General features: G+C 32.7%; 2 protein-coding genes across 4 annotated transcripts in view; one reads left to right on the top strand and one right to left on the bottom strand.

The window, feature by feature from the left end:
* The window catches only part of fdl (beta acetylhexosaminidase fused lobes), an 82,652-nt gene that overhangs the window by 40,294 nt on the left and 18,657 nt on the right, over window positions 1-23,701 (top strand). The window lies entirely within an intron of this gene.
* LOC149901930 (uncharacterized) overlaps window positions 1-23,701 on the bottom strand; it is a 30,780-nt gene that overhangs the window by 6,781 nt on the left and 298 nt on the right. Inside the window, exon 2 of the mRNA XM_090110759.1 lies at window positions 15,245-15,377. Coding sequence (XP_089966885.1) covers window positions 15,245-15,377 — 133 coding nt within the window. The remainder of the gene's footprint in view (window positions 1-15,244; window positions 15,378-23,701) is intronic.

Here is a 23,701-nt window from a genome sequence, read left to right as displayed (position 1 = left end):
AGCCGTGCATTCCCCTTCATTAAAAATGTACACTACAGGACGAAGATAGCAAAGCTTCAAACAAGTTTACTGAAGTAATTTAGTTGTTAACTTAAACAATCTGACGCTTAAGCCAACCTGCCTGACTTGGACACTGCTAATCCCTTTAGCTTCAAGTTTAGTGTCTTAATGCTGAGAATGGATGCTAATGAAATATATACGTAGATTCATTTAAGATCTATGCAGTTAAATGCAACGCAAATAATTTCTGTTGATAATGATCTCGATCTCAAAAGACCCTAAATAAATTTAGATATAGGTATAGATGTATGGTACAACTAGAAAGATTTATTACATTACGTATTAAGGATAACTTTTTGTTGGCTCTTAAAGCCTTATTAGTTACTAGAGGTCCGCCCCGGCTTCGCCCGTGGTACATATTTCGCAATAAAAGGTAGCCTATGTCCTTTCTCGGGTATCAAAATATCTCCATACCAAATTTCATGCAAATTGGTTCAGTAGTTTAGGCGTGATTGAGTAACAGACAGACAGATAGAGTTACTTTCGCATTTATAATATTAGTATGGATTACCTACGTTGATTTGAATTATTGGTGTTGTATTAAAATCTGGTGCACTAGTTCACCAAATAATATCCTTCTAAAATATTGCTATATTGCTGACTATATTATTTAACTATAAATACTAAAAACAACTACGTAGCTGAAGTATTTTTAATCATCAAGTATTTTTAATCTAAAGAAAAATGTTCAATATAAGATTGCGAACTGGATATCAATTCATGCAGTGCGTTTTGTATTTTTTTTCCATTGACACTCTTCGATATTAAAAAGAAAAAAAAATTGTCCGACCTAATATATTTTTTACAATCGAATCTTTATATGAAACTTACGTATGTGCACAATCAATGGCTGTTATTGTAAGCAATTACTAGAACGCAAATTTTATTTTGGTACAAAAAACAACCGTTAGTTTTGCCGCGTGTATGTTTTTCAAATGCAATTATGATTTTAGTGTTAAAGTCAGATGAAAATGATTTATGTTATCTTTCGGTAACCACGTTGTTAATAACAATTAATATACTTTACATTAGTTAAAGTGTAAACTTTGAACGAAGAACGATTGTCAAAACGTCACAAAGTTTGTAATTGCAAGTTGCAACGAAAATGTGTAGAAACACTCTAGTTAGCAAAGGTTAAACTTTAGAGTTATTACAAATTTTATTAGTGTATAAGTATGCAATGCAAGAAAACATGTTGTTTGCAACACGACTTTCTTATGGTACGGTGAATTCAGCAAAGTTCTTTTAATTAGTTTAATTGTTGACTAATCTACGATTTCAGTTTTAATATAAATAATTATATCCTCTGGGTTATTTCAGTACCTCAAAAATAGGAAGAAGCAATATTAGGATTTATTAAAGTATCCTGTTATCGACGGCGACCGTGCAACATGGATATCCTTAGTGTTACATAGAATGTTCGAAACGCAGCCCGGTAACTACGCACTCAAACTCATTTATTTTTATTCATGTAGGTAATTTTTCACAAGTATTTATGTATATAATCATATTTCAAACTACCAAAGATTCCGAGAAGAATCGACAAGGAACTCCATAGTAATACTTTACCTACACTGAAAATAGTAAGAAGTTTTTATTTAAAGCCCCAAACCGAAATTGGGAAAAATGGATTGGCCGAAAATAGAGCTACGAGAACAAGAGGTAATAGAATTGAACTCTGCGAAAGAAACAGCTATCGAGCTATTTCGGTATTTATTTTTGTCATTCTTTGTCATTTATCCAATCTAGAATAACACTGGATTGATTTTATTGGCGAATTTTTAAATAAACAACTAACTAAGCTATTATAAATATATCTTAGTTTAATGGGTATTATTGTATATGAAGAAGCTATGAAACATTGTATTCGTTTTTATCTTTTCCGCTGTAATTATAAAAAATTTGGAAAATCCAAAAGTGCACGCCTCATAATTTTTTTTTAATAAATATTTATTAATTATTATTTTTGTTTATTTAATAACAATTAAACCACATCGAATCAGACCCTGAAAAATGAAAGGGTTCTATTCCTGAGCATACTCAAGCGTAAGAGAAAAAAAAAGACTCGATTAGTAAAGTATTTCGGTCGCTATCGTGTTAACAAGAAAAAGGATCCGCACATACAGACACACGGACGTCCAAGACAGAACTTTTTTAAACTGTTTTTTAACTAGTTTAAATAACAAAAATGACATCAAAAATATCATGAACGTTAAAAATAGTGTTTTTTCTTAATATGTGTGTGTATGTATTATCTTACAAGTGCAATGTATGATACATAAAGACATTTTAAGTTTGAAAAATCAGATGTTTTGCGCGAAGTGACAGTAGTACCCACCTCAACGCTTCGCTTATGAGGCGTGCAATTTAGTGTTAATTTAAATTGGAACTAATTTTTTGCTGCCTGCTGCAAAATGCTCGATACTATGAAGTTATGTTAAATATTCCTGTCTCATCTATTTATTCACAAATTTATCTAAACAGGTTCATTAAAACAAAAAGGAATCTAATTCTTCCAATGGCCATATATTTAACCCCAAAAGATATACATAACACATTTTGTAACCTAACAATTGGACACCACAAGAACATCAGCAACCCAGTCAAGCAATCTGTTATTATTTTATAATCGCATCCTAAATTATTTAAATTTTAAAACAAAGGCAGAGCGTGAAGCACAGACAGCCATGTTTACCAGGAAAAGAGCATTAAACGTGATTAGCCGTCGATTAGGAGGGTTTAAAGCGAGGGGAACTATCGGAGTGCGTCATCGCAAACATTCTGGCCCCTACGCGACTTGATTACACTTCGCTGTCCAAATTAATTGATTGACTATTTTTAACGGCACTGATCAATTAATTTAGGAACTAATCTGGCGTTGCGATACAAATATTTGTTTAAGTGGATTCATATAAGGTTTCTCGTTCCTATATTAATGAGAGCAGAAATATAGTTATTTCACGAGTTATAATAGTAATTATGATTTGAACGGACTGATACAAAAGTAAAAACACGACTAGTGTAATTTACATTACATTGTAAAAACCGGTTGACCTTAATTTTGAAGTACACTTATAAACTATTCAACAATCATTTACTATTAGGTACTGCGTATGTTTCAATATTGTAAATCGGATAGAGCTCGATAATATCTAATCAGCTCTGGCTATCGGAACTTACCCTTACTTCCTTATTCGAGCATGTAAAGCGTATCCGTCAGAGCGAAACCAATTACCCTGAACGCGGTTTTTATTTCGACCAACATCGTTAATTCCGCTGACATTCAACCATGGCTCTTCACACTTCTATACTCCTAGTATTTCGTATCGCAATTAAACAAGCAAAATCTTTACAGGCGAGCTTTTTAAGTAAAAATATAAATTAAATGCGCATCTGAAAACTTAACAAAATTACGACTCAAGGAAATTTTAATTAGTAATGTTTAACCTTGCACAACTCGGCCGTCATATTTAATTACTAATTTTAAGATTTTAATTAAGAAGTACCAACTAAGAATGTTTGTGCTTTTTCATTATAGACGTACATTACGTGGCCATGACTTTGCGTCTACTCGCCGAATTATCTCATCCATCTTTGAATATTTAATTCCCATTAATCCTCTCGAACAAGACGTAAATTCCCAGATCATTTAACAGAGCGCACGTGTCGTTAGTGTAGCACAGGGTAATGTACCGTGAATGCAGGCTGCATCTCACGAGCTCTCGAACGGGAACATTGTTTGTCTAAACTTGCGTCCGGAATTTCTATCCCTCTCTCGAAGGTTCTAGAATTTTGAGTCGTCCTTCCGTCTAGTGTCATTGGAATTGCGGTTGCCGGAATTAGCATTTTGTGTTGAGTTTACTCCAATGTAAGTTCAACATGCCGACTTTGATGTTTAAAAATACTATTTATCTTGGGTTTTCCAAGTTTTTCGCTTTAGTACTGTCTTATCATTATACATGTGGTAATTATACAAAGCCAGTGTATTCAATAGGTACTGTATCAAAACGTATACATACAATAACTACATAATTTGTCATTGGTAGTTTAGGTGATGATGCTTCAAGTAAAAAAATATTAATTACAAATGCCTGAATATTTCAATTCCAATCAACAATAGATGGTTATTTAATAACGTTTATTCAGCTAGTGTATCCCACATAGAATAATTATCATTTTTGAAAGCCTCTGAAGCTTATATTCCCGCTTGCGTCCCACTTTTTCAAAAGTATTACTTCGGAAAGCTTTATTAACTGCCAAGCGAGTGAATACTTTCATTGTGTTTCGAAAATAAAGCGAACTATGAGTATTGAATTTCACATAAACAAAAGAATCAATTTTAGTAAGTAAAACGTGAAATCGAACACGTGAAAACAATCGCTCTATGAAAAGTCCCTGCAAGTGATGCTATCGGGGTTGACCTTTTGTATTTGCTTTCAGCTTACTCGCGCATAATTTTCTGATATAATTTTTACTAGGATATAATTTCGTGTATTACAATAATAATTAAATAGATTTATAATTGTCGCTATATATTTTCTACTTCACAATAAATTTCCGCTCGACCTTTCAACATGTTATCGAATCTTGAACGTGTTAAATCTAAATAAATTGCATTATAGATAGGAATCTGTGTGTGAAGCTCTCAAAGTCACATGGCGATAGGCAATAAGTTTAAAGTTCAAGAGATAGGGCACTTAAAAATGTCGGATTTACACGTGCTAAAATATATCTGAAGGTCTGAGTTCGTTCGTCTGGTTTGCAATCCGCCCACGTGGTGTTCCCTTTATTACAAAATGCTCGATATTATCACGTTGACATTTAAAATTTCACAGCTACATTCATTAACGGTATTCTATGAATCTCTGTCCATTTATTTACGTACTGATTGTTGATGTGTCGTTTTTATGGACTTTAATTTATGTACTTAATAGCAATATTGTTAGTAGCTTTTGTAGGACATTTGATAAATACTTATGTATCAATAATGATTTTATAGAGTGTCACAATAGTATTGAAGAAAGTTATCGTCGTCAAATAAAAGTTCTATAAAGATTTGTTTATATAAGTAATAAATATTAAATAAATAAATAAATATTTCAGGACAATTTTCACACACGGCACGATCTGATCCCATACTAAGCTTTCGCTTGTGTTATGGAAACCAGATGGCTGATAAACATACATATATAATTTTTAAATAAATACTTATATAGATAATTAACACCCAGACACAGAGCAAACATCTATGTTCATCACACAAATATTTGCCCCGGGTGGGAATCGAACCCACGACCTCTGGCTTGGAAGGCAGGGCCACTACCAACCAAGCCAACCGATCAGTCAATACCTATGTATTATAATTCTAAACTTCGACGTGAAGATAAAAAGTATAATAACAATTTACATTGTAATATGTATACTTTTACGTTATTATTAATAGATTAAAATCTGAACAATTTTAATAATTCGATATTTTCACAAGATAACTCCTATCATACCTTGACATAATTAATTATACTGATATCATTTTATCAATTGATTTACGAAACATTATGTAAGAAAAACATTTTCTTTTAACAATTTTTATATCTTATTTAATCAATCAATCAAATATTTGATAAAAATTCTGGAAAAAGTAAAGAGGTACTAATCTATACTTACCTACTAATACTATAAAGCTGAAGAGTTTGTTTGTTTGTTCGAAATGCGCTAATCTCAGGAACTACTGGTTCGATTTTAAAATTCTTTCGGTGTTAGATACCCCATTTATTGAGGAAGGCTATAAGCCTATAGGCTATAATACATCATCATTCATCACGCGCTAAGACCAACAAGAGCGGGCACTGCGGGTAAAACCGCGGGGCGCAGCTAGTGGTATATAACAAAGAACTTAAGGCTTCTCATTAGATTCTCAGCAAGCCTCGAAAATTGTGTCTAGTGCTCCTTAAGCGGATAAAAGGATTAATTCACGTACAAAGGATTCATTGAATTTACATACTTTTAACATTTACCACGAAGAATTAATGCTACACCATTGTTTAATTCGATCTGAATAATGGACATTCGTCTTCTACGTAAATGAATGTATGCTAATTATTATATTATTAAGGAAACATAAGTTATGTTTATGGGTTTTTTATATTTTATAGAAATTTGAATAGTTATAGTGATAGCATATGTTCGAAAACTAACGGAATTGTAAAATTTCTTTCATTCTTTCTTTTTTTTTTTTGCTTTTCATTATGTACTTGTGAGGCTATGTGCTATTAAATAAACGTTTTCTTTCTTTCTTTCTTCTAAACCATAAAACATTTGGCTTATATCTAACACGAGTACATTGCCATACGAAATAACGAACTAAATTTATGAACCAAATGGAAAAATCAAAGTAGGTAGATACGCGGGAAATTTTATCTTGCCGCGCTCGTCACAGTTCGCGGAGACAATTTCCTTCATAAGGCTGGCGGTAAACGGTAAAGAGTATTGGTAATTTTTCAACGCAAATTATAAACGGATACAGGTGTTCTTGTATATATATAGGTAGATGTAATTTCAATTTTATAATGATAGACTTGGTATTACCTATTGTTTCATGGCTTTTATATTCGGATACGTTATAACGACAGATATCAGTCTGAAATTTAAATGTTAACTTTAAAATCCCGGAGTTATATGGATAATACAAGCATAAGTATATATTACCTAATTATTATGACCATGGTGTATTATAAAGTGTTATAAAAATTATTTAAAAAACACAAGAAGAAGAAGAAAATTATACAATTTTTATAACTTAGCTTAGACCCATGGTTTTGGGATGTGAATGTTAGAAACCATATAATAATGTTATATTACATTTAAAAATAAGCATAATATTTGTGTTTTAATTATAAATCTGAGTGTACAAAAAAAAGACGGGTTGCACTCCGGGAGTGCCGGCAGAAGTGAAAACTTGATTATTAACGTTGAGCATGTTTGATGTTTTGGAATGGTATCCGTCTTACGCTTTTTCGATCAGATCACGTGTCCTGACGCGAGTTTAAGATTTTATACCCATTACAGAAAAAGTGCTCAACGCCGCTAAAGAAGTTTTCACTTCAATAATGATTTATTATAAAGCATCCTTAATTGGGTTGCTCAAAGAACTTATTAGTATCTGTAACAAAGTTTATTTGGGCTTATTGTCCATTAATTACCTATTCTTCACTCCTACACAATGTCTCCGAGAACTTGTATTGATTTAATTAGTATTAGGGCCGATTTTTCAATCACGAGATAAACAGTCTAATAAGTACCCCTCGAATAGATTTATTCAATTATTTATCTAACTCATTACGGCTCGCCTATTTTTCAATCGTGATTTATTTGATGAATAACTATCTGACCAAATATTTCCATATTGGCAGCACTGCTCTCGGAGTGGCGAAACAAACATATTAAATTAGTCAGGTTAGAGCGGGATAGAGTCAAATCTTGCAATTTGTCAACAACCGTCATTATGACTCACGTCAGGAGTGCACTTGTCTTCTATGATTGTTGATTGTTGTTTTGATTCGAGTAAAGAGTTTGGTTAAATTTGTGTTTCAATTTATATATTTTACGATGGAAACGACATACTTAAAGGCAGCGTTCGGCAAATTTTCAATGGCATGGTCATCAGTACTATCAAAAACATCAATTTCAATATGATTTTAATTGATTATAATTATATAGAAAGAGGTTTAATTGTTAATAATTCTACGCTCTATGTTATGACATACGAAAATATCTCAAATTTGACGCGTCCGTTGTCAACTCAAACGCCTAACAGTCGAATAGCGCGCTATCTGGCCGTTGGAGCGGCAAATAGATTTATTCCTCAAATAACGTAGTTATTCGATAGATAAGTCCTATTCGTCTATTGAAAAATTGAATATTTTGTTAACTGAAGAATAAAGTATATCTAGCTGTTTATCTGGGCATTGAAAAATCGGCCCTTAATAAGACATTTAGAACATCTAGAACTTTCAAGAGTGATGTATTACACTAGAGTAGATAATTTTTGAAACAAAAAAAAATCGCAGTCGGATGAAACCCATTAGAAAAGGAGGGGAATACGATAAAAATGTAAGGAAAAATAAATTACGGTCAATCCGAGTTCGGGAAGCGGGAGGGGGGAGCTTTTAAGAGAAAAAAATGGTTTCTCTCGATTTCCGACAAAACTACAAGTCCTATAGAAAAAAGTTCAATGGCAAAGTTGTAGGTAATTAAAAGTTCTACAACTTTTGTATTCACAATTTTTTCACATAACCTAAAAATTTAGGTGAAAAATTCAAAAAACCAAGTTTTTGGTCTTTTATTTCTATCTACTTCAAAATTTATTTTTTTTCTACGAAATTTGGTGGAAACTTACTTTATTATGTCCCAAATACACTGTAATTTATTTGATTGAAAATATTTATTTTTTCGCCTTATTTTGAATTAATACCAAAAAAACAACCTAATTTTCAATGGAAAAGTCACCCGTCAAAATATCAGCTTCTTTCAAAAACTTGGGGTGCCTTTTATTCATTGAAATCTCTACTTTCATATGGTGTAAAAAAAATAAACACCACCATAGTAAATGTTCTCAGGAAATGCATACAAACAGTCTGAAAATTAGCTTTTACTAAATCAGGCACACTTCTCGAACTACCTGAAATGTTTTTATCGACATCATTTTGCTTTTGAATATGCTGTAAAATATTAAACTTAGAACAGATAATTATTTTTCTTTTGAAATATTACCGAAAAGCCGATACAAGAGAAGATATAGAGTTCAAGAAGTGTGCCTGATTTAGTAAAAGCTAATTTTCAGACTGTTTGTATGCATTTCCTGAGAACATTTACTATGGTGGTGTTTATTTTTTTTACACCATATGAAAGTAGAGATTTCAATGAATAAAAGGCACCCCAAGTCTTTGAAAAAAGCTGATATTTTGACGGGTGACTTTTCGATTGAAAATTAGGTTGTTTTTTTGGTATTAATTCAAAATAAGGCGAAAAAATAAATATTTTCAATCAAATAAATTACAGTGTATTTGGGACATAATAAAGTAAGTTTCCACCAAATTTCGTAGAAAAAAAATAAATTTTGAAGTAGATAGAAATAAAAGACCAAAAACTTGGTTTTTTGAATTTTTCACCTAAATTTTTAGGTTATGTGAAAAAATTGTGAATACAAAAGTTGTAGAACTTTTAATTACCTACAACTTTGCCATTGAACTTTTTTCTATAGGACTTGTAGTTTTGTCGGAAATCGAGAGAAAACATTTTTTTCTCTTAAAAGCTCCCCCCTCCCGCTTCCCGAACTCGGATTGACCGTAATTTATTTTTCCTTACATTTTTATCATATTCCCCTCCTTTTCTAATGGGTTTCATCCGACTGCGATTTTTTTTTGTCTTTTCATTATTTTCAAAGGCTTCTACCCCAGTCTATATGGGGATAAATTAGATGCCAAATATCGGCAAGGGAATCTAGAAACTATAGTTTGAAATAATTATGCCAATTATCTTGTTCAATGTACAATAATATAAGGTTCAAAATTAAATAAATAAATAAATATTTCAGGACAATTTTCACGCACAATCTGATCCCATACTAAGCTTTCGCTTGTGTTATGGAAACCAGATGGCTGATAAACATACATACATATATAATTTTTAAATAAATGCTTATATAGATAATTAACACCCAGACACAGAGCAAACATCTATGTTCATCACACAAATATTTGCCCCGGGTGGGAATCGAACCCACGACCTCTGGCTTGGAAGGCACTACCAACCAAGCCAACCGGTCAGTCATGAATTCAAATTCTTTCGAAGGTACAAAGGAATAGATGTTATAAAACCTCCTACTGAATTTAATTTACAATATACCCCCTAACCAAATTCATTTAATTTACAAATAAACGAATAAAACAAGAGATAACTATACCTAAATAAAACCCTACATTTTAAGATAACTTCTGACAGATGAGCCTTGGGCCCGTAATAAACCAGTCAGTTTGTTCTATCTGCCACTTGCCTGACTATAACACTCATGAATTACCTCGTAAAAACCTCTATGGGAAGTGTTTTATTATTACACGTAGATATACCTTTAGGTTAGTTGGGAGGAGCGTGTAGAATGATTCATATACCTTTTTCGTTATTAAATTTAAGTAACTATAAAATAATATAATAAGTAGGTAGGTTTATAACGTTTAAGAAGGTAATTTGTCTTGTGTTAATTTTGAGTGTCTAATGGGTACAATAAAAAGTATTTTTGGAGTGACAATATCAAATAGCCAGAATATGTTGACACATGTTGAGTTTTTGAATCTTTTACAAAGTCTATGGTTTAGATTGATTGCATTACAGTTAAAATAGAAAGCAAATTTTTCAGTCCAATTAAATTCATTTTCCAAAAAATAATTAAAACGTTACACTATGTTTGTAAAATGGCAGATAAATCTCAATCGTAACTGGAGTCACTAAGGTGTAACCATACTCATTAGTACATAACTACAGTAATTGCTCTATCAATCGTGCTGTATCCGCTCACTGTAATACACACTTACATTTATATATCATAAAGCCAATTTTCCGCTTTGCTGAACATTATTTTTCTATTACGTCGATTAAATAAATAGGTAGGGAAATAGGTAAATAATGGATCATCAAAAATAAGTCACAGCCAGCTATATAGGTAATAGATCGAATTGTAAAAAAAATGTCTCCTCTAAACCTAAAAAGTAAAGATTGCTTTTATAGAGTCCACTGATTTAATTCGTTTTTTTCACTTTAAATTGACTTACTGTTTCTTGTCATAAATACATAATATTATGTCTCTCTCCATAATACATAATATTATTATTATGATTTGATAGACAAACATAGGAACATCATCCGATCCAAGCTCGTTCTTACTGTTCTGACGCTTCAAATAGTATGAGATTCGTATTTGATTGCTTTGGTGCAATTTTCCATGATTTGCATCCTTAAAATAATTTTCGTAATTTTCCATAAGTTTCTTTACTTTCTAATACAAATACCATAAAAACATGCAGGTACTATGAAGGTGTTCCCTTACTTTCTAATAGACTAATACGTCATCATGTACATTGTATTACAATTTACAATGTAGATACTATGTCCTATGTAGCCGGAGCCCATTGACATCGTGCGGCGGAACAATCCCAAGACGGAAGCTGCGGTAACCGCGTTACAGCGCTGACGCTATTCCGTAAATAGTCGCGAGGAAACACAATTAAGTGGAAGAATATCGAATTGTGTACTGGTTGAAGGGTAATGACGAAGAAATTGGTTGAATTAAATGATGTCAGTAGTTACATTTTATACCGTAAGTTTGTACGTAGTTTCAACTTACAAGAATGCTGATCAATTTTATTATTTTAAATAATAATAAAAGCTAAGATTATCATTCATTACTTTTAATGACGCCAAACACTACCAGAAAGTCGGTCAGTTATTACACATAGAGCACTAATATTATGTTCCCTATTGATATCTACTAATTGTCCCTTAAACCGCATAACGAATGCCGTTTGAGTATCACAAAAACGTTTCAAAATCGCCCACTAAAATGGAATAAAATAGAATTGCTAATAGCGTAAAAAGTTTCAGCCTATCCAAATTTGCTTTTAATTAGCCATTCCGAGGCTAAAACAGTGGCAAATTTGTGATTAGCGAAGTGTAATGACGTTTCTAATTAATTACGCAAACTCAATCAAAACGGAAACAATCGGAATAGTGAACTGAGTTAGATCAAATGTATAAAGTGGTGTGATGATGCGCTTTGCGGTATTTAGTATTTACATGCTTTTGCTTTGTTTGGAAATTGCTTTCTATTATAATAAATTCATGTTTTCATACTGAGATTATACTGTTATTTGGAAGTGAAGTCTCATTTGCGAGTGAGTGCGTTCTAATTGTACTGCATGTTTTATTAGTTGACTGTATTGCATTCAGTGCATTTAACATTAAATGACAATTATAATAACTTCATTGTCGAGGTGTGCGGTATGTATAGTATATTTGTTGCAATTGGGTTTTACATACATACTGGTTTCTGCCGAAAACACATAAAAAAAGGTAAGTAAAACTAAACCAATGTTTTAATTGTTATAGAGAATAGGTAAAAAATCCTTCAAAAAGTTTGTTGAATATTTTTATTTTTTTATGTTCTGAAAGAATATTTTAATTTTAGGTCCAATGTTTGAAATTTTTATACGAACAATTATGCACATTGCATAGATAATTTAATTTAATTAATTGTATTACCTATAAAAAAAATCACAACAAAAGGACGCGGTAAATAGCAAAATCAGAGTTCATTGAACTTCAGTCCACAGTAATCTAAAGGATACTACTTAAAATAATATAGTTAAATTGCATTTTTAAACTGAACACTTACAATTGAAGGCTCTTAAAATCGGTCAAATGGCAAATTTTAGGGCATTCGCTGCATTTTAAGAGGACTCGACGCTAGTTGACAACTCAAGTTAATTAAGTGAATAAATGGCTAAAACTTAAATATATTGCCTCGAACACTATTAACAAACCGAGAATCTTTTATTTTCAACAAGTCGACTGGTATATTAATTCGCTGATTATTTTTACAGTTGAACTTAGCTATTTTGCGTTTAATGAATTTAACAAACACTGAAATTACTCGGTAGATTTAACGTTATTAGAATGAATATAAAAGTTAAATAAATTGAACATTTTCGCAGTATTCCTGAATGCATTCTTTCAATACATAACTATATAGTTTTGTAGGTAAATATTGTGTTATTATGTTAAATTACATATTATGTCTTTTGTATATTATAGTAAGTATGTACTTAGAAATAAAAAATTCGTATTCACATCCCACTATCTCCAATGATTCTATTTGTAAACCGTCTTCAAAATCCAAATGTACCGATATAATACCTACAATAGTAGATATTATATTACAAGCAAAAGGCACAACAGTTTAACGTGTTTACAGCAGTTTAACAGAATTATTCTTGATTGTATTTAGAGCTAAAGCGTTTTCACATAATAATCGTGGGCCAAAACACAAGTGTTCAGTTTATACACTCTAGCACCTTTGACACTCAACACAACAAAGCCTTCGTAATAAATACCGACTCCATGTCTTTTTAGGGTTCCGTAGCCAAAATGGCAAAAACGGAACCCTTATAGTTTCGTCATGTCCGTCTGTCCGTCTGTCCGTCTGTCCGTCTGTCACAGCCGATTTACTCGGAAACTATAAGTACTACAGTGATGAAATTTGATGGGAATATGTGTTGTATGAACCGCTACAAAAATATGACACTAAATAGTAAAAAAAAGAATTGGGGGTGGGGCCCCCCATACATGTAACTGAGGGATGAAATTTTTTTTTTCGATGTACATACCCGTGTGGGGTATCAATGGAAAGGTCTTTTAAAATGATATAAAGTTTTCTAAAAAACATTTTTCTTAAAGTGAACGGTTTTTGAGATATCAGCTCTCAAAGTCGTAAAAAGTATGTCCCCCCCCCTCTATTTTTATAACTACGGGGTATAAAATTCTAAAAAAAATAGAGGTGATGCATGCTAATTAACTCTTTCAACGATTTTTGGTTTGATCAAAGTATCTCTTATAGTTTTTGAGATAGGTTGTTTTAACTGTAATTTATTATATTTGCTGCTACGGAACCCTTTGTGCGCGAGCCCGACTCGCACTTGGCCGGTTTTTTAGTTTCTTTACAGAAATTTTCAATTGAAAATAACAAAGTCGCTTTAATTATTTTCATATATTTTTTTGTATAATTAATACGTTTGTTTATTGTCTAGTAGCATTACAGTAACGATATGGTACGATGTGGATACGTTTTAAGAAAGCGAGTATTTCAATTGAAATTATTTCATTAAAACTATTGTTTTAATAGCCTAGTACAGACTGCGAATTATTGGTGAAATTAAAACGAAATACAAGGAAATTATAAGTAAGTAGTCTCTCTCTGTTTATATTGTAAAATAATCAATCAAATTTCTTCGGAACTCCTATACCGTTTTTTCACTTATAATACCACAAGAGCTTCAAAATTATCGGGTATTTTCCGATAGGTTCGTTGCAAACAAATGAAGGAGTCAAGTTTTTAGTCAAGGTTAAAAAATTGATTGATTTTTCCTGAAAAACTTGACGACTTTATTTGTTTGCAGGGAACCTTGAGGGAAATGCCAGATAATTTTGAAGCTCGTGTGGTATTCGGGGGATTATTTTTCCATCCCAAATGTCGGCCAATAATTTCACAATTGAATTCAACCTGTCAGTTTGACGTCAACGACCACAGAAAATTTTCAAAAAATTATCAGTATAATCGATGGTATAATTAATACCATGTAGGTTGTACCACGTGACGTCGAATGGTGCAATTCTATTGGTCGATATTGGGGTCGGAAAAATAATCATTAATATTTTTGTTTGTATTCGATAGTTGCAATTAAGTGATCGTAAAACTAATTTATATGTATACGGAAACGTTTGCCGTGTCGCAAATTTAAAAAGTAGTATTTCTGTTCATAGTAGCGCAGCCTTAAAACTTTGTAAATCCTGAATTTAAACGTACTTTTTAAATATGGTTAGTATAAAATATTAACTTTGACTAAAGCTGATGAAGTATATCCAAGGCTTAACTAGTAAAGTGGCTTTCGAGTGAAGTCACAACTATCAGTAACTTATGAACGAGTATCGATCAACCATGAACAAGACATGTGGTTTATACTTCATGCCGTTTTAAAGCAATTATTGAAATTGGTTTATTAATAATTTAGCTTTGGGTTCAATCGATATTACTATGAAAGAAAGAAAGAAAGACGACGCGTACGTTAATTTTTTTACTTGTATTTGAACATTGGTGGTTATACCTAAGTATTTGAAAATAATCTCTTTTTAATGTTCCTATCCATTTTATGATGGTTTTATATTTGAAATATTTGTTGAGTTACAATTTAACTTTGATGCTTTCTTAAACTTTTTTTTTAAATTAAACCCTGACCTTTAGCGACGTAACAAGTGATGGGGCATATAAAACGTATTGACGAACGTACATAAGATATTTGGAAAATAATCGAACGTGTAATCATTAAACAGAACATAATATATTAGGAATAAAAATACTTACCGGGGTAAGTCTAGAATCAGCGCTAACAGTATACACGCCGCGGCACTCGGAAATCTCCTCCGGCTTGTCGGAGGACGCCGGCCGGCGGCAGCACGCGGCACACACGGCTACCAACACGCCGCATAGTGTCGCACTATGAATAAAGTATAATATAAGTATTTGCATGGGAAATACGTTTAAATTGGTCAAAAAGGCAGATATGTTGTGTTGATTTCAGATAGTACGAATTATCGTTAGCACATTCTAATCTCCCGCCTAAATTACAGATAAAGCAAGAAAAAAAAATAAATGTCAAATTACAAACGATAATACATCTGCAGTAAATAGCAGTTCGAATTTTAAATGGTAAAACGAGTGCAGGAGTAAACATTGAAACTGGAGGAACGGTAGACAGGCTGCTAATTGGACATCTAGTCACTAGTGTCGCGACGAGCTGTAAACTGTCACATGGGTGTATCGATTTAGCACATCCCTACAGTCTTAGGGCGTTTGTCCACTACAAGGAATTTTACGGTCCGGCATTCCGATTTTTTACGGTCCGGTATGGCACGCCATTAATCTATATACTAGCTTGTGCACTATACGTAATTTTACTGTCCGACATTTTACTTTTCCCTATTCCGGATGGTTTTTTGTGTCTACGACTCGCTGTAGGTATAATTGTTTTCGAATGCCCACTTGCTTGGATTTTACTGTTTTTACTGCATATGCCAATTAAAAGCAAGCTCTTGTTTTACTTTCTTTTAGTTGGCAATGAGATTTGAGAAGTCGGTATTGTTATTTTATATACATTGACCAAGCATTGACCTATAATGATTATCTAAGTAAGTGTTGGTAAGTTAAAGTTCAAGTGGGAATAGCTTTAGCTCCTCGTCACCGATTAAAATAAATAAGTGAAACACGCATTTTAAATCTCTTACGGAACTTTACTTTTTATTATAACGAAATAATATAATATTTCACCTTCTATATTTTTTACTCGTTTCTTGTAAAATGCAAAAACAATCATTTATGATAGCATTATACCGCCAAACTTCCTTGAACTGTACCGCACTGATCCGAGTAAAGACGGACAGGTGCACAAGCCCTTAGGGCGCTTGTGCACTACAAGGAATTTTACTGTCCGGCATTCCGATTTTTTACGGTCCGGTGTGGCATGAAAAAACCGATGAATTGCTTGTGCACCTGTCCGTCTTTACTCGGATCAGTGCTGTACAGTTCAAGGAAGTTTGGCGGTATAATGCTATCATAAATGATTGTTTTTGCATTTTACAAGAAACGAGTAAAAAATATAGAAGGTGAAATATTATATTATTTCGTTATAATAAAAAGTAAAGTTCCGTAAGAGATTTAAAATGCGTGTTTCACTTATTTATTTTAATCGGTGACGAGGAGCTAAAGCTATTCCCACTTGAACTTTAACTTACCAACACTTACTTAGATAATAATTATAGGTCAATGCTTGGTCAATGTATATAAAATAACAATACCGACTTCTCAAATCTCATTGCCAACTAAAAGAAAGTAAAACAAGAGCTTGCTTTCAATTGGCATATGCAGTAAAAACAGTAAAATCCAAGCAAGTGGGCATTCGAAAACAATTATACCTACAGCGACTCGTAGACACAAAAAACCATCCGGAATAGGGAAAAGTAAAATGTCGGACAGTAAAATTACGTATAGTGCACAAGCTAGTATATAGATTAATGGCGTGCCATACCGGACCGTAAAAAATCGGAATGCCGGACCGTAAAATTCCTTGTAGTGGACAAACGCCCTTAGGGTGACAAATCAACATCGAGCTATGCTGCGCTGTACTGCGCTGTGCTGTGCTGTGTTTCTTAAGCTACGTTTTTTTAACAATTAAACGATGCTGCGCTGTACTGCGCTGTGCTGTGCTGTGTTTCTTAAGCTACGTTTTTTAACCTTCCTATACTCGCGCGTTGGTCTGTGAGACCGACGAAACACATTTTCGTAATTATTTTTATGCAGGTAAATCCTGTGAAGTCGAGTTCCTTGCTAGTTTCCGGATTTGGGGCTAACTTCATTTTAGTGCAGGTCGCGTGGTCGGCAGAAGTTCACGTGTCATATCGTCGTGTCATTTGGCGCCAATCGGTCCATGAGACCGACGCGAGTATAGGTGCAAGTTTTTGTGTAAGTATTAATATTATATATTTTGTACATTTATATATTTTTTAAGACTTTGAATACTTTATGAAGTATGTATAGTAAAATATATGTATGAATGTTGCTCTAAATTACATTTTGACCAATTTTTTAGGCCATACTTCATGTCAAAATGAACGATGATCAAATCAGATTGTTGCTGGAAGAAACAAGTTCTGGTTCTGCTATGAAGACGAAAATGACAGTGAGGTGGAAGACAACGTGGAGGTACAAGAAAAGACATACGACACCGAGCAAGACGATGACAATGAAGAGATATCTGAAGTTCCCGTGATTTTTACTTGGGAAAAGATGGACAGACAAGGCTCAAAACTAAGCCAAACATAGATAAATATGTGCTTTGATATGTTTATTATTATAACTTAGAAGTTAATTTTGTTTAGAAAAAGAAGTTCTGTTTTTAAAGTGAAACTTTTATTACATCGTCTCAAATAAATGTAATTTTTTACGACATCACATTAGAGACCTCAAAAATAACAGTACTTCTCCACTATTTAATGGATGTTATTATACATATAAACCTTCCTCTTGAATCACTCTATCTATTAATAAATTACCGGCCAGGTGCGAGTCGGACTCGCGCACCGAGGGTTCCGTACAAATAAGTTTAAAATTATTTAAAAAAAAAAATATTATGTGATGTAACTAAAAATTTATGGTTTTCGTAATTTTTCTTTTATCTATGCTATAAGACGTTGCTTCGTACCAAATTTCAAGATTCTGAGTTCACGGGAAGCACCCTGTAGGTTTTGATTCCCTTGCAAGTGTTGAAAATTTGCGGCATAAACGGCTGTATCTTTTGATTGCGTTGGCTTAGAAGTTTGATTTTTTCACAGCTTCAAGGGACAGTAGACCTGAGTAATTGATATAAATTTCAAGTATAAATTTAAGGGTCTTGACAGACGGACGGACGGACAGACGGACAACAAAGTGATCCTATAAGGGTTCCGTTTTTTCCTTTTGAGGTACGGAACCCTAAAAAAAACTGCATCAAAATCCGTTGCGTAGTTTCAAAGATTTAAGCGTACAAAGGGACATAGGGACATAGGGACAGAGAAAGCGACTTTGTTTTATACTATGTAGTGATAAGCTCGACACAGCGCAGCATGGCAGAGCTCCATAAAAACATAGCACAGTTCGGCACAGCGCGGCTCAGCATGGCGGGTAGCGCGCCTCGCTCGAGACTGCTGCGTTTTTAAACAGAGCGTAGCCTCACACAGCGCAGCACAGCATGGTTTGTTTGTATCCTCATTAAAATATTAGACGAGCGAGTTGACCAAACACAGCACAGCGCAGTACAGCGCAGCATAGCTCGATGTTGATTTGTCACCCTTATGTTATCTGTGCTTTCAAAAGTTTCAATTAGCGAAAAAGATTCTTTAGAATGAACGGATGTAAGGGAACTCTCCCGTCGCAATACTTCAGGTTGGAGTCGAATTTAAAAGGCCAAGTAATTCTAATACTGCATATATTTGATCAAGTTATGTACAATGTAGTGGCGTGGCGGAACACCACGTATTATATTGGTTGTTATTCGTGAAACTTTCTGTTCTAAGAAAAACTTTTAATACATAAAAAGTCACATGTCTATCTTTTAACACTATGATTAAGAACCTCCCTAATATCAATTTGTTTATTAAACTGTAAACATAAAGTGGAGATTGAAAAACAATGCCAACGTAACATAATATCGACGCTTAAATTCTTTGAAAGTTCCAATAACGGTTGAGTTAAGGCTGATAAAAGGTTATTCATACTGAAAATTGAAATTTTATCTAGTTGACGCCTGCATTTATCCGGTTTCATCAACTTTTTAAAAGAGAACAGTATAAAACATATCTCTACAGTATAAGCTTTTAGTTTTCATGTATGGCAAGTTTGGCGTTTATTGATAAGGTCGAAATAATTATAAAATATGAGTAGGTATGGATGTGTAGTTATTTGTGTAGAATCTGTATTGTCTGTGTATAGAAATCTCGTTTTTTTGGGCAAATTATGAATTTGCGAATATGAAAAAGTTTCTTAAATCTGTGTCCCTGAAGTTATATTTATTAATTTTATTTAATGTTTTGCTGAACTTTTTTAAATAAGTTTTCCATAATATGAAAGAAAAGTTTTGAACTGCTGATATTTAATAGAAATAATATTTACTATCCTATAATTGCATAGTATGACACGCTTTGCTATGATACGACAGACGAACCAATAAAACTGTATCAGCGCGATTAGATATATACAGGGTGTCCCACTATTGGTATACTAAGCGCGAAGGAACTTGTAGTTTTGCATACACTGATCACGTAAAAAATACTTTTAAAAAAAATTTCGTCCAAAATTTTTTGCTAAATTTTTCCTGAAAATCCATGTTTTCTTCTCTAGCTTCGCGCAGCCGGCATATACCGCTTCTCTAATATGAGCATTTTATCTATGAAAACATAATCTTAGACGATAGCTCACGTGCTGGTGGCAAAGTTGGGCGGCTCGCTTGTTATGGGTGTACGCATAGAGTTTTAAGAATTCATCTATTTGAAAAAAAAATGCGTATGGAATTTTTTAATTATTTTTTACGTACTCAGCGTATGCAAAACTATAACCTCCTTTGAGCTTAGTATACCAACAGTGGGACACCCTGTATATTTCTTTGTTATAGAAAATGGAAGTACATTTTATCGTAATCATTCATTTATATCACTAAAAACAAATAACGAATAATGTAATTTGATTCTCGTACCGAATTTCACAATAATATTATTTATACATTACACAATAAATACAGCATTAATTCGGTAACACAAACCTTTGACCCAAATACAGGAAGATAATTGAAATTAGCACGCCCTCGTTTATTCGCGACCTCTGAGGGAAAAGCGAATGTATTCAAGACATGAATACGATTTAGTGACGAAGGTCAGTTACGACAGCTGGTTTGTTTCAACCCCAAATTGTTTTGGAAGATACTATCTGAGAATGTATTGGTTTATTGTTCTGTAAGGGAAATTGTAAGAATGGATAGATGTGATGTATGATGTTCGTATGGTTTAATTCGTTATTATTACAATTGAATGAATTGTCAAAACTTTTTTGTAGTCGTATTATATAATACTAGCTGTGCTCCGCGGTTTTACCCGCAGTGCTCCGCTCCTGTTAGGCTTAGCGACATGATTTATAGCCTATAGCCTTCCTCGATAGATGTGCTATCTAATACCGAAAGAATTTTTCAAATTAGCGCGTTCAAACAAACAAACTCTTCAGCTTTATAATATTAAGTATAGGTAGATGGGACCAATAGGGAAAATACTAAAATAATTGTTTTCATCAAATGCTCATGGTATATGGGCTATGGCTTATGAAAAAGTTTTTTTTTTAATTTATCTTAATCTTTTATGAGTTGGTAGTGGATTTTAGAAACGTGTATAAACCTATTTATAACACAGGTAAGCTCTATTATGAACACCTTTAGAAAATGTATGAATGCTTCGCGAAACGTAATTCGGTCTGGTCGTCATAAAATAATAATTTGTCGTAAAAATATAACTCAAGTGATTGCATTATGAAACAACAAGAACACAAGCATTTTGTGCTCCTGTTGGAACCATAATGCGAAGAAATGTACCAGAATATTGAATTAAGCAAAATACTTGACTCTTTCCTCGACTTGTTCGAAGTAGGTTTATAATACATAAAAATATTTAATTCTTTTTCATATCTATTTCAACCGAGTGTTAGTTTATTTCTATACTATGCAAAAATTCTTTAAACATATTAGTGAATGCATTGTCTAGCTAATAAATAATAATGGCTTTGTAAAATAAAACGCGTACTTGATATAGCGCGCGTCAGAGTGTTGTCGCTGTTTGACGGTATGTTACCGCGTAGCACACACAGCACTTTTCGGCGTAATAGCGTGATGTTAGTGCTCTGACGCTCGCTAACTACGCGTTCTATCTTGCATAGCCGTAGTATAAGCTTCAAATAAGCTATAAGTCATAGCTGCTATCACCGCACGTGACAAAAATATAACGGGTTCCCTTATCATGCGTTCCCGTCAAGTTAAGATTCAAGAGGGGCTCGAAGAAAATGATCGTGTAATTCAGTCGGCCGATATCTCACTTGAGGGGTGTCCTTTTATGTTTTGTGACCTAAAGATGGCAGGTCGTGTTATTTTGGGCGCTAATGTGACTTGGCATCAAAGGTTTTTAAACTGAACATTAAAGTGCCAATGAATAATTTATTCGTGCTATGTACTTATTACCTATATGTATGTTAGATTTTAAAATCTATATTTCACGCGAGTTAAATACAAATTGGAAATATAATTATGACAATAATCATGCAATTTGTGAATCGTTTAGAACGAAATCGGATTTCCATAAAGTGTTTGTTTTGTATGAATTATGATTTGAAGCTATTTTGTGAACAAATGCAATTAGTACATTTACTGTTGAATTGTTTAACAAACATTATTATTCAAATCAATAAAAAATATGTATTTCGTTACTATTTACGGTTCTGTACAAGTACATAAAATTTTTAAATAAATATGTATTTATCATTGGCTTTTATTTCCACAAAAAATATTTAAGTTTAGGTGTTGTTATCTTATCTTTTTCTATTTAATTAAAAAAAATATAGTTTAAAATTGAGTGGCAACCCTACAGGCACTAGCTTATCGGGCTTAAACTGACGATGAACGATTATCCACAGGGACTCAGGAAAATATGACTTGATAGTCTATTAACGTGGCTGAAATGTGTTGCCCTTTGAAATTCCGATTTAAACATAAAATGTCCGAAATTGTTTAATAAAATTAAATTTCAAGTTGAATAACAAAATATTTATAATAAATTATTTAATCTGAATAAATGGAAGTTGAATATTATATTGTGGTACAATTTTATCGTTTAAGTTTAATTAATTTTTCACCTTATGACATTATTATAATTATAGAGGCATATCCAGAATTATTTTATTTTTGATTGCGTTTATACAATACTTCATCATCTCCATGTTCTAAGCCTAAGGTGTGCTAGTTCTTATAATTTTATAGTGTTTATAATAACACAAGTGTCTTATAAAATATCGCTCTACATTATCAACTTATTTATTGCAATAAATTAAAATATAGACGTATTATGTTTCACAAAAACAAATAATTTTGTACAGTATTCCATCTGCTTGTTTATTAATTGTAATGGATTAAGATTCTTTCTGTTAGGTGATGGATGGGAATCTGCGAGCTATGGATTCGCTTTAATGGAAAAAATATTTAAGTTTTTCTAAGTTAATACTCGGAATGTCGTGAAACAATGACTAAATGGATTTAAAGGATTGAGTTCAACGATTGATGTTTTCTTTTTTAAACGGAATAAATTTTCACTGCTTTCAATTTAGTGTGTATCAATTCAATTCAGTATCGAAAGGCGTGATTTGTAAAGTTTTCGATAACTTTAACTAAAGAGTATTAATATCATTTACTATTATTATTTCGGAAGAAACAACATTATAATTATCTTTGGAACAACTTTTACTTGGAACATATACTTATACTTATGTAATAAAATATTCCGTTCTATTTATAACTAACGTACAAAGTTCATGGTTATCATTTAACTGGTGTTAATAACTTTGCGTGTCAAATTACTGACGTAAATGGTCGTAGTTCCCAAATCGCTTGAGAAATCTGAACTGCTAGCAAATATTTGGTCTTGATTCTCGACTTTAGTTGGACAAGTGAACAGACAGTACTATTACTTAATTGAGATTGTTCATTAGATATTATTTAGTGTAACTAAATGTATCATAAATAACAAAGTAATTTTAAAATTTATTGCCCGTATAAAAACCGTATAAGAAATTACAACAGTGACTTGTTTTACTGAAGATGACTTGCAATTCATTTCTGTCATTCGTTATTCTGAAACCGTCCGAATAATCGTGATTGGATATCAAAAGTACGTTTCAATCTTCTATTTATGTAGGTATGTGTAATTTCATTCCATATGTTTTTATTACATTGTAAAGTGTATATTGGTGATACCATTTTATTGGGATTACAAGATATCAATCCAAGAATCGGGAAATATAAATCGTAATCCAAACGTAAAAGTCCAAGAGAATTATTACCGCACTGAAAAATTCATTACCCAATAAACTGTGTAGCTGAGTTTGACCAGTCGTTTTATAGTAGTCCGAGATTTACCCTGCATCCGATCGTATCTTTTTCGTATTAAACAAGTGTTTACTAACCATACCGTCCGTATTACGGTCGCA

This window comes from Colias eurytheme, chromosome 16 (genome assembly GCF_061535395.1).
Source record: "Colias eurytheme isolate Ceu_HAF_F1 chromosome 16, ilColEury1 Martin Lab GWU primary, whole genome shotgun sequence".
NCBI lineage: Eukaryota > Metazoa > Arthropoda > Insecta > Lepidoptera > Pieridae > Colias > Colias eurytheme.
Note: the sequence above shows the minus strand (reverse complement) of the source record. Positions and strands in the feature narration are given on the sequence as shown.